This window comes from Octodon degus, unplaced genomic scaffold (assembly GCF_000260255.1).
Source record: "Octodon degus isolate 3935 unplaced genomic scaffold, OctDeg1.0 scaffold00074, whole genome shotgun sequence".
NCBI classification, from domain to species: Eukaryota; Metazoa; Chordata; class Mammalia; order Rodentia; family Octodontidae; genus Octodon; species Octodon degus.
Window position 1 is genome coordinate 8,702,906 of NW_004524650.1, and position 13,302 is coordinate 8,716,207.

Genomic DNA, 13,302 nt, shown 5'->3' on the forward strand with positions numbered 1-13,302 from the left:
GAGTGTGGAGTTAGTTTTTTGACCAGCTTTCTTTTTCATTATGGTTTTTTTGTGCAACTGTGACCCTTTACCCATTGTATTTGGTCTGTTTCCTGGTAGAACAGAGGAAACAAAGTCTTGTTCATTATCGCTGCTACTATCACTACAAGTGTTAGAAGAACTAGATTCATATTGCTTTTCAAAATGATCAAGATTATCAATATCTGATGTTTTAATGGCTTTACTGCATAACTGTACTTCTTCTCCTGAATGGCCACTGCAAAACAAAAAATAAACACAGTAATTATAACAAGAAGGCAAAGTATTCCCAGGTTATTTATAATTTGTAACTTTTAAGGTAGAAATTTTATTCCCTAGGCATACTCTTATTCATAAGTGCATACATATGAATACATATTAAAAAGCTATATTTCTATATCTAATGTATATTTGATATACTTCATTCATCTTTCTTTTACCAATTTCCAATTATTAGGTTTTTTTGTATTAGTAGTTTTTTTTGTATTTTAGGACAGGGTCTACAGGGTCTTACTGCGTAGATTGGACTCACAGTGATCCTCCTGTTTACAGCCTCCCAAATGCTGGGATCACAGGCACATGCCACCACATGCCCAGGCTCAATCACCATCTCAGCATGCCCCGGGGGTGGGGCCAGCACAACAGGCCCAGGGATCGAACTTCTGGCCCCTGTGTCTGCCTAAGCAGGGGCTTTAATCTGTTGATCTATTTGGCTGGCCCAATTTCCAATTATTTTTAAATGGTTAAAGTAAAATAAGAACAACAAAACTCTAATAATTTTATTCTAGAGTTATTTTGGTTTTGGTCTACTATTTCTACGACTGCTCTCTATAAGCATTTTTTAAAGGTTATTTTTGAAAATTTCATTACTGGTTTCTCAAAAAACACATTATAGGAACTCTGTTAGTATGAAAGTTAAAGACAGATAGGCAAACATTTTCAAATTCAGGTTGAGCCTCATACAGAAAATTTCATACAATGAAAAACAAAGTCCTAACAGAAAATAAAATTGGTAAGCTAACATATTCCAATGAAAGATATTTAAGTTTGAAAAAGTTTTGAGAGTTCCAAAAGAATGATAACAATAAATGACAACAGTTGTCCCTCTGACTATGTGTTTAATTTAAGATTTGAACAAGATTAAGAATTACAAAATAGTGAAAGGAAAGAGCAGAGTCACTTTGGCATTTCAACCTGAGAGAAATTAAGGACAGGTAAGCAGTAGTCCTCATGCAAACACACATATCAGAACTTTAAAAAACAGAAGAGCCAGGAATATAGCTCAGCAGCATAAGCAGCTGCCTAGCAAGGGCAAAGTCCCAAGTTCAATTCCTGGTACCACAAAGCAATTAAAAAAAAAATGAGATGAGAAAGTTACTAGGCCAAGAAACATGCTATGGGGAAGTATATAATAAAGATGGGTTAGGGCAGTGAAAAGCAAGGTTGTGGATAGGAATGGAGAAAAGATGACATACTTCTTCAGTACTAGGTATCATTTTTTTTAAAGCTAGAATTTAAAAAAATAAGATATTACCAAATAAAAAAAGCGTAATTTTAAAAAAATCAGAACTCAACTTTCATATATTTCATACTTTCTCTTAGAATTTTAAGGCAATTTTATTTTTCCTATTTGATATTGAAACTATAAATAAAATGCATCAATAAATAAATGTCTTACTGTGGTACATATTATGTATCTAAGGTAGTGACTAATAATTAGGAACATTTATTCTAAGAGTTGAAGGAAGTATTTTGATAGCTAATGCTGGGCAAGGAATATTATGAAGAGAGTTTGAAAAAAAATCACAACCTGGGATTTACATTAATGCTTTAGATATTCTTTCAAATAATTAAATAACTGCTACAATAATGTCTCGAACTCTGATAAAATAAGACCATATAAACCTTTCAACAACTGTAATTGGTACAATCTAACTGACAAAGAAACACAGAATCTGAGATGGAGGCTTTGTTTGGGTCATATTTCAACAAGTTCAATTAGACTTCCACAGTAGGAACAGCTGTACGATAAATCATACAGATCAAACACATCATTATAACATCACAAAAGACAAAGCTGAACACATCAAATATTTCTTTCTCTGAGCTAGAACAGGGCGCTTATAATGTATCAGCACAGAAAGTCTAAGAGCTCATATCACCTAGGACACTCCTGATGTTTCTATTCACATGAATACTATATAGAAGGTAAGTGATACTGATTCAACCATACCTTTGTCCTTCCTTTAACAGCTGAAAATCAGGTTGTCTGTGAAAAAAATAGAGATATAGAAAATTGAAGGCAACTGATAGGTCAAAAGCTTTTAAATGTTTCTGATAATTGTATCAAAATATAATTAAAAGAGAACACTTCCCATAAGGATATTTTCCTTAAGAAAAAAATAGGGCCGGCAAATTGCTCAGCGGATTACAGCACTGATGCAGGGGCCAGAAGTTCGATCCCCAGGCCTGCCCCTGAGGCGCGTGAGAGGGTGATTGAGACTGGGCGTGGTGGCATGTGCCTGTAATCTCAGCACTTGGTAGGCTGTAAACAGGAGAATCACTATGAGTTTGATCTGCGCAGTGAGACCCTGTAGACCCTGTCCTAAAATACAAAAAGTAAAAATAAAAAAATAAAGGACAAAGTACTATGAAACTCAATATAGTTTATTATAATGTCTCATCTAAAATTTATTCCTAGGAGACCAGGCATGATGGCACACACCTGTAATCCCAGCAGTGGGGAGACTGAAAACAGGAGGATCACTATGAGTCTGAGCTGCACAGTGAGACCCTGTACCAAATATAGAAAAATAAATAAATACAAATAAAATGTATTCCTTTTCAGAACTCAGTGCCACACACCTAATAAAATTTTCCTTGACTAACCTGAGCAAAAGCAAGTCATCTTGTTTTCCACAAATTCCAGAATCATTGTTGCCTTTTAATTAATTAATCATATATTCTTTTATGCCCTACATTATCTAAATGTTTTACTTTTCTGTATGTTTAAGTCTGGTTTCTTACCTAGGCTTTAAGCTCATTGAAGCAGTGTATAGTATATTTATAATACTCTTATACTGTCAGTAAGTATTTTTATCTTAGTTTCTGCAAAAGTTAATATTGCACTCTAAGTGTGAATTATGAGGTATGATAAAAAAAAATCCATTAAGTAAAAGACGCATCACCATTAATTCTCCTGAAGATGCTCCCCCTTGCTTCAAACACACTTATTCCATTGTTCTTGCCATTTTCTGAAGCAGTTTTGGGAAGTCCTGCTTCTTGAGGCTCTTTAATCTCAGTGTCATGACTGCCTCAATGTCCCAAATCAATTCAAAGCATTTGCCTTTCACGGTCATTGTGTCTTTGGAGAACAGCCAGAAGTCACATATTACCAGAGTCAGTGAATAAGGTAGATGAGGACACATTACACTGTTTCTATATGCCTTCTTTTCTAAAGTGGATGGAACTAGGCAGCATCATTTTCTTTGTTTGGTTTTGGAGACTGGGTCTTGCTATCTAGTACAGGCTGGCTTTAAACTCACAATGTACCATAGGCTGGCCACCAACTTGCGGTGATCCTCCTGCCTCAGCTTTCCAAGTGTTCAGATTATAGGAGTGCACCACCATACCTGGGTCATTCATTATATTTTTATAATATCTTACAAAGGCACTTACCAAAGAGGACTTCCAGAACTGCTTCAGAAAGTGGCAAAGATGATGGGATAAGTATGCACACAGCAAGAAGGAGTATTTTGAGAGAGATTACTGGTAGTGTGTCTTACTGAAATAAATTTTTTTAAAACTTCAAACATTTAATACATATATTAAATAGTGTATACAGAGAGAGAGAGAGAGAGAGAGAGAGAGAGAGAGAGAGAGAGAGAGAGAGGTCACATCTCATATGTAGGTTGAGTGATTTAAGTTAACTCTAAGAACAATCTGGCCATTCAATATCAGAAATCTCATTTGACCATCATATTAAAAAGGGAAAAATATTCTTCCAAATGTAAAACACAGACAGACACACTCATGCTAGATATAAAAAGGAGCAAACATCAAATCCATGAGGACAGCAAAAATATTTCTGAAGTGACTTTGAAATGCTATCTATTTATCTTGCTAGGGATTGAAGTGAGGGCATCATGCATGTAAGGAAAATATTCTTCCACTGAGCTATACCCCCAAATCCCCAAAAGTATCTTCGAAAGACTGCAAAACAGAATAAACAAAGAGAAATTAAGAGTCAGGTATAGTGGTGCCATCCTGTAATCCCAGCTATTCAGGAGGCTGAGGCAGAAAGATCCAAAAATGCAAGGTTAGCTTGGATAACTTAGCAACACCCTATTTCAAATAAAAAATTTTAAAAAGAGCTGAGGATGCAGATTAGTGTTTCCTGAATTTAAACACCAGTACTTAAAAAATACATTGGCTGGACATGATGGCACAGTCCTGTGATGCTAGCAATTGGGAGGCTGAGGCAGGAGCACAGCATTGCAAGTTCAAGGTCAACCTGGGCTACAAAGTGAGTTTAAAGCCAACTGGAACTGCATAGCAAAACCTTGGCTCAAAAAGAGAAACAAGCAAAATAAACAAAAAACATACACCCATATTCCTACAAATACACTGATTTATATGAGCCTATGTGTAAACTGCAGAGAAGCCAAGGTACTGTGTGTATAAATCTCATTTAAGGTCCAAAATAGAGTCCATTGACCTTGTGATGTTGCAGACTTTCAATTAATGAGTCAGACAGATGAAAGCCAAACTTCTGAATTATGACATTTCAAGGCTACCAGTCAAAAAAGCCAGAGTCTCAAGTATTTGAGACTATATTGTTAAACATAATAGCATTAATAATGGAACTATTATCTAGCCAACATATTCACCTTTTGTTTGTTCAAACACAGGAGGGACTATGGGGAATGGGCGCTCATCAAGCTCCTTAGTTATGAAGGGCACCACTAATTAAGCCATTCTTCCTTATATAGATTCCTTCTTAGTACCACAAATCAGGAGGCATATACAATGAGGCCATCCTGCTCAAGAGATTCACATATAGCTCAAGAATCCCTAAGATTAGGGGCTGGAGAGATACCTCGGGGTCTAAGTGCCTGCCTGGCAAGCGCAAGGACCCTGGTTTGATCCCCAGTACTGGAACTGCACACCATGCTGGCCACTGAAACCAGGCGGTATGGCATATGCCTATCATCCCTGTACTGGGGAGGCTGAGACAGGAGGATCACTACGAGTCCAAGCTGCAAAGTGAGAGCCTATGCCAGATAAATAAATAGATAAATGAATTTAAAACATTAAAAAAGTAATCTCTAAGATTAAAATTAATTAAACCCAATGAGCAGTGTGAATTGCTTCAGAGTGATTTTTTTATTCTTCCTTTATCTCACCCAGGCATATCTTCTTCTGTACACTCCAATTATCCTATTTGCCCTATTGTTTTCTACTCACTAATTCTAGTCATAGCAGCTACCTATAACTAGTAGTGCTGCTAGACACAGGTGTGATGGAACCTGTGATGGTGCTACTAGCTAGGAAAGAGTATCATGTCAGAATCCTTGAAATAAGTACAAAAACCAGCTGTTCAGCAGAGATCCACATTCCCTGTCAAGAGGGCCTATTTTACTACAATTTAAAAATTAGGCCACGCATAATTTTATATTAAACATTTGTTAAATAAACATTTGTAACAGCAAAAAAAAATCACACTGCTATACAACAAATAATTCAAGAGAGTATCTGTTAAGTTCCATGAGAAGTGCTGCTACAGGAAATTAAAAATGAAAGAAAAACTTGTTGCTGAGGCAATCAAAAAGTTTCAGAGAATAATCATTTCAGCTGGGCTTATAAATACAGATCAGTTTGTAGAGGGGGATGTGTAAGGATTCTCTCTACCTTCTGTTCATTTTTACAGTGAACCTAAAGCTGTTCCAGAAAATAAGTCTACCTCAAAAGAAAGGGGAGAAAAAGGTATCAGTTTGTATATAAAGGCAGCTGAAGTTGAACCTATGTATCTTGCTTTGTGGTTTTATACACATATTGTCACACACCTCCTTTTCGAGAAAAAAAAAAAAAGCTGTCATGCTTAAATCTACCCTACTTCTCTACAAACAAAAACTCAGCCCTGTCCTTCAGTCATATGGATTGCCAGACCTTTTCTTTATAAGTTTTAAGTAAAGAAGTCCGCACTGATCACCCTCAATTCCATTATCTTTTACTCAGCCATAACTCTCTGCCTTCTGGACTCTACACTCATCACTCCACTGAAATGGCTCTTACTAAGATCACCAATTACCACAGGATTGGTAAATCTAATGAATAGTTTTTTCAGTTTTTGTTTTTTAAGGAAGAGAATCAGTATGAAAGGAAACCTCAACAGAGGAAGACTAAGTCATAAGGCAAAGTCTTAGAGAACAGAATCACTAACGAAGAGGAGTGTGATGTATATTAGCAAAGAGGAGACAAGTGAGAGTACATAAACAACTAAGTTGAAAGAGATGCTGCTGATGCTCTCAATTATTTCATTAAATTAGTAGTTTAAGTTATTTACAATAGCTTAAGTTCAAGGTTTAAGGAGAGCAGAAAAGACTGAATGTGTCATATAGCCAGTAAGAAACAAAGGAGAGAAAATGAGAACAAACAACTGTGAATAAGGCCAAAAGAATGCAGAGTGCCAGACAAACCTACTGGATTTAAACTCCAAATCTCTCTATATCAACTAACTGTCCTTTTCTGTATCTCCAAGTGTCATTTCCACCATCTATAAAATAGGTAACATAATATCTCCTTAAGGATGCTGTGAGAACTTCATTAAATGAGACAGCTTACTCAAAGGACTAATGGTCTTATTTGAGCACTTCCCTCAGTAATGTTTAGGAATCAAAACGGAGAAAAATAAAAGATGACTGGAACTTGGAAAGGTAGACAGGACAAATGGCTGAAGGAGAAACCACCACCTAGAACAGCCTTGAGAGGACAATGCTGCAACAGCTGACCGAACCCAATAAAATAAATACAAGGGTCTGCCAACCCAGGAGAACAAAGCTAGGGGACTCAAAAGGTCAAAATGAGGTTAAAAACAGACTAATAGTTGCAGATGAGATGAAGGTTGTGGTCACAAACGGGAAGTTCTTATTTCAAGATCTTGAAAGCAGAATACCAAATAAGAATGAGATCTGAGTGTGGCTAATCAAAATGTAAACTCTTTCTTTCTTTTGAGACAGGGTTTGGCTCTGCAGTTCAGGCTGGTCTTCAATTCACATAGATTCTCCTGTCTCGGCCTCTGGGCTTCCCCAGTGCTATGACGACAGGTGTTCACAACCATGTCTGGCATAAACGTTATTGTAATGAACACAACTTAAGATAGTTTTATGAGGAATCTCCAGTATCACAACTTGAGTCTCTTTTTCTTTGAGATGGAAATTCGAGTCCTTGAACTCTGGAACTCAGGCAGTCTTTTCCCTGCCTCTGCCTCTCAAGTAGGTAGGCCTTTCAGGTACACAACACTGCACCAGGCCTGATTATTTTTTTGAAAATTAAAAAAACAAACAACTAGTTTCTAAAGGTAAGAGAAAAAGCAACATATGTAAATGTCTACTACATTCTACATAGGCTTTTAAAAAAATTATAGTCTTTACTGGCAGAGTGTGTGCTTTGCATGTGCCAGGCTCTAGGCTCAATTTATAGCACAAAAAAAAAGTAAATAAAAATTTAATCAATTTAGAAGTTGTGGTAAAATATATATAACATTAAATTATCATTTCAAATTCAAAGAATCAATAAGACCTCAACTTATTAAAAAGCTTTTACACAGTAAAATAAATTATTAAGAGTAAAAGACAACCCACAGAGTGGGAAAAAATTTTAGCTACTGCCCCTCAGAAAAATGATCATTATCTAAAACATACAAAGGATTAAAACAAAATCAGACTCCCAAAATCCAAAGAATCAAAAAATGGGCATCTCAGATGAATATACACTTCTCAGATGAACAAATGGCAAATAAATACATGAAAACATGTTCAACATTATTGGTCATTTAAGATGCAAATTAAAACAACATTGAGATTCTCTCTCACCCCAGAAAGAATAGCTATTATCACAAAATCAATAACAAATGCTGGAGGGGCTGTGGGAAAAAGGAACTCTTCTCCACTGTTGGTAGGAGTACAGACTGGTACAACCACTGTGGAAATCAGTGTGGAGATTACTAAAAAACTAGGATTGAAGGTCCCCTTTGACCCAGTAATTCCCTGTATATCTTTCCAAAAGAATTTAAAATATCACACCATAGCAATGTATGTGCACCTGTATTTATAGCAGCACAATTTGTAATAGCTATATCTTGGAAACATCCCCAATACCCATCAACTGAGGAATGGATAAAAAAGGTGGTCTTTTTATACAATGGAGTGTTACTTAGCCACAAAGAGTAATGAACTTGAGAGCTTCATAGGTAAATGGATGCAACTTGACACCACATTCATAAGTGAAATAAATCAGATTCACATGTGTAAACATTGTATTGTTTCCCTGGTATGAAAAACTGAAAGAGTAAATAAGGTCTAAAATGTACATTAGATATTGTGAAATGGGAAGACATTGTTCAAAAGGAAAAAGAAACTCTGAAGGGTGAAAGGGGAAAGGATAGTAGGGAAAAGGGGAAAAAATATAACTCAGATTAGTGTCTCTTAGGTAGGTAAAAAGAAAGGTTTGTGCTAATATTGTCTGGAGAAATTTTTATGCCCATATCTTGTACCCTGAGCAACTACTTTAAAGATAACATATAATGCATAACTAGTGTTATTCTTCCTATATTATTGTTATGAAATTTTATTTTACCTTTTTTCCATGAAATAAAAGACACATTTACCATTTCATACTTTTTTGGGGATACAGTTCAATGCATTTTCTTTAAGCACATGTATATTGTACAACTACAACTACTATCTATCTCCAACATTTCTTCATCTTTCTAAACTATACTCTTGGTAGCTTATATATAACTTTACCTTCATACAACTTACAATTTTATTTTTTAAAGGTAAAGAAACTGAAGCTTTAAGAAATTAACTGACTTCCTATGATCACATAGCTAACAAGCAGTACATCTAGTTTCAAACTTAGGCTGAATTTTAAGGCCTTCAGTCTTTCCACAGTATGCTGATATTAATGTCAGAAAGAAAAAAAAAGACCCCCCCCCCAAAGGACACCACAAAAAAGGATGTGAGGACACTATCTATACCACCTTTGCTTAATCCCTCTCATAGGAATTCTCTATATTTTAAAAACTACTGTATTCCTCTTTTTTGTTTACTTTTCTTGACTTCAGGCAAGGAAAACATCCAATGTTTTTTGTTTTTGGAATCGAACTCAGGACCTTGTGCTTGCCTGGCAGGCACTTGTGCCACTGAGGTATATCTTCAGCCCCTCCAATGTTGTTTCTAGATGTTAACTGTTTATTACTGATAGTACTCCTCCTGGTTCCCAATTTATAAAATGAATAATGGTAGCAGATACTAAAATAAACTAGATTTGAGTTTACTTGGGAATTAGACGAAAGGTTCAATATAAAACCTCAGTTTGTTATAAGGGAACAAGTTACATTGCTTTCTTTTCTGTACTTTCTTGGATGAGATGCAAATTCTTTTTCTTAAAATTGCTCTTTTTCTGCTGCCAGCCCCACCCCTGGGCATGTTGAGTCTGCTGCCGAGACTGGGCATGGTAGAACACACCTACAATCCCAGCGCTGGGGAGACTAAAATGGATCACTATGAGTGTATGTAGTGAGACGGTACCAAATACATAAAAATAAATCAATAATAATCATTGGTCTTTCTCTTTAGGCTAAGTATCTTTCATCTTCTTTTTCATAATTCAAATTGTCCCGGATCTAGTTTTGGGAAGTCAATTTAAAAAGCAAAAGTAAGTAACCATATTAAAATGTTTCTTCATAAATGTTTCATTTTATTGGCACTAAGGCATAAATTAAGTGATTAGCTTTAACAAAGTAAATCTTAAACTGGAAGTAACCTGCATATGTATGTACACATACACATGTGTATATACATGTTATCTGAAATTTGTCTATATATACATGCATGTGTGTGCATGTATACACTCCACCAAAAAATGTATATAGCTTAGGAAAAAAACCATAATATAGTTTTTTCCAACAGATAGGGTCTCTATGGGGAACCCTAGAGAATAATGTGTATGGCAGAACACCTACTATATCACTGGCCCTTAGAGGATGTGCAGCAATTTCAGTGAGCAAGGTCACTCAATCAGCACTTCATGGAAGCTAATGGCCACCACTTTGAGTACCTCTTGTAACTGTACAGGCCAAAGTAATTTGTATTAATCTCATGATGTCTCAATAAATTTAGTATTAAATATGTATACAAGGTTTTTGTTGTTGTTCTTGGAATCAAACTCAGGACCCTGAGCTTGCCAGGCAGGCGCTATGCCACTGAGTTATATCTTTTCCTGAAGAGTGTATATATTGTTTTGTGGAGTATCTATTTATCTATATCACATATATGTCAACAGAAGCAATACATTATAATTCTCCCACAACGGAAACTTTTCAAATAATATTTTGAGATATGTTAAAATCTGTTTCTAAAAGCTTTTATTCTGCATACTGAGCAACTGAGGTGGCTGGCTCAGGAAGAGGTCATAAAAGTTAGTTCTGCAGAGGTTTTTGGCTTCCGCATCTCAGAAATTATACTGTTTATTGCCAAGAAGTGATATGCGAAAATCCCCTCCTCTGGACCACATGATGGCACTTGTAGCTCTGTCAGCATTAACCATTCACTCCAATTTGGTCTATAAAATCACATTTGCTTTTCACTGTTTCTTAGTTTTGGCTCACAATTCAAGAAACTTCCCTTCTTCAAAGACTTTTCAGAGACTACACTGAACCAAAGACAATTTATAAATGTAAACATATCACTCTCTAAATCAGCACGCTACCTCTGAGCATCAAAACTGCAGGTGTTCTTTTTTTGGCCACCAAATAGGTAAAAAATTTCTAACTCACATGATGAGAAACATCATACTGCATTTTATGACCTAAACCATTAATTCTAGGTCAATGTTTTGTCTCTAACTGAATATCAAGACACATTTTGTGAAAAGTCTACTGCTCTTCATGTCTTGAAGGATAAATTTCAGATATTTTCTTAGACCTTAAAATAAAGGACTAAAAAAACCTTGAAAGCCTGAGTCTAAAACAAGCATGGTATTAGAATTTATTGTGAATTTTTCTAAGTTGTTCTTGTAGGCACTTATATGTCTGTATTGATAAGACAGTAAACATACTATGGTATAACATCTTATACATTTTAAGGGAAATTACTAGGTTTTAGTATTTTAGAATCTGATAAATAAGTTTATACTAGTATTCATAATAATGAAATATGAAATTCAGTATTTTGTTTTCAAAAGGTGTATAAGACCAGCGTGTCCTCAAAAAGGTTAACTTCAGATTGTTCATGCTATAATCTAAACTATCCCTGACTTTTCTTCATAATTTAAAAAGTAGTCTAATCTTTTATCACTTTTATCTTTATAAACTAAAGAGTTCAAATTATTAAAGCCATTAACTTTTATTCTTAACTTAGAATTTGTTATATATAAGGTAGTATAAGTTTATCTAGCTTTATCCTGATAATTTTCATTAGGCATTTCCTTATCTAAAAAATTTTCACTATAGTAGCAGTTACTGAAGACATAACTGACTCAGAACTATCAAACTATAGAACTATAAGGAACTAATAGGCTAAATGTAATTTTCTACTTTTACAAATGAGGAGACTGGTGAGGTCTAATGCTGATAAGCAGCTCTTCTGTAGTAAAACAACTAAAACCCTGAGCAACATTTAACAAAATTATACTTCAAATTGCAGATTAAGTGAATTGCCACCAGTATTTTATAAAAGCAACAGAGTAGAAAATAACATAGGTGCTTCAATTAATTTTTCCCCAGTTACATGCATGTATCAGATCATAGTGTAAATGCATTTATGACAGTTTAGAAGTGATTGCAATAAGGTATCTAATTCTTTAAGTAGATTTAAAATTTAAATTTTTACTTTTATTTTAAAGTTTATTAATTTACTACTATGGTAATAATTTTACTTAGTATAATGACTAAGCTAATAAAAATATCCATTTATTAAATACTAAATTACATCATTTAAAATATGCCATATTTCCTCTTAAAAAAAAAGTCTGGTTAAAAAAAACAAAAAGTTTGGTTCTGAACATTATACCTTTTCCCATCTATGAACAGGCAAATTTTCTTATAAGTGTCACATTTCTGTAGAGCTTATATGTATAACAAGTAAACAACCTTTTTAAAATAGCAAATTCTAGAATTCTGATTCTTACCAAACACTGGAATAAACCAAAAAAAGAAAACAAAAAACAAAACATAAACAAAATCAAGAAAAAAAATCACCTAAAGTTTGTGGGGAAAAAAACAGTGCCCTCTAGTGGACTCATTAAATGACACTGGCATAATTCTCATTCTTAATAGTTTAGAAATTAAAGTAACACTAATATATCCAGAACACAAAAGATACCAATATGGTTATAAAACTGAAAAACATCATACACAACGGGACAAATGCATATTTATAAGTTACTTACTGGTTTTTTGTAATCAAGTGAGAAATGAGCAGAATCCTGGCCTTATTCAGAATCTATCATCAGCTTAAGAAAAACATTTAGCCCTTTTGAGTTTGTTTAATGAAGGTGTTAAGTTAAATCTAGGGACTCTCTTTAGTTCTTTCTTCTTTAATTCATCTTTTTTTTTTTTTTTTTTTTTTTGTATTTTGGTGCAGGTTCTACAGGGTCTTACTACACAGATTGGACTTGTAGTGATTCTCCTGTTCTCAGCCTCCCAAGCGCTGGGATTACAGGCATGTAAACACCACCCCTAGTCTCAATCACCATTTCAGTGTGCCCTGGGGGCGGGGCTGGCTCAGCAGGCCCAGGATTGAACCTCCAAACCCAGTGTCTGCCTTACCCACTTTTGGCTGGCCCATAATTGAGGACTTTTTTTGGGCGGGGGTGGGGGGGGAGGGGGACAGGGCTGGCTCAGGTCTGATGCAGCATGTGGAGCTTAGGACTGAACCATGGTCCCCTGTGCCTGACTGAGTTTGCCCAAGGAGACACTTTAAACAACTGAGCTAATCCATAAACCCCTAATTCATCTTTTAAACCAAGACCATACTAAATTTTGCTCAAAAAATATTTGCT

At 35.2% G+C, this 13,302-nt stretch overlaps 1 protein-coding gene across 1 annotated transcript in view; it reads right to left on the bottom strand.

The window, feature by feature from the left end:
* Rpap2 (RNA polymerase II associated protein 2) overlaps window positions 1-13,302 on the bottom strand; it is a 133,351-nt gene that overhangs the window by 102,969 nt on the left and 17,080 nt on the right. The window contains exons 7-8 of the mRNA XM_023720297.1: window positions 2,252-2,287; window positions 2-256 (exon numbers count right to left, since the gene is read on the bottom strand). Coding sequence (XP_023576065.1) covers window positions 2-256; window positions 2,252-2,287 — 291 coding nt within the window. The remainder of the gene's footprint in view (window position 1; window positions 257-2,251; window positions 2,288-13,302) is intronic.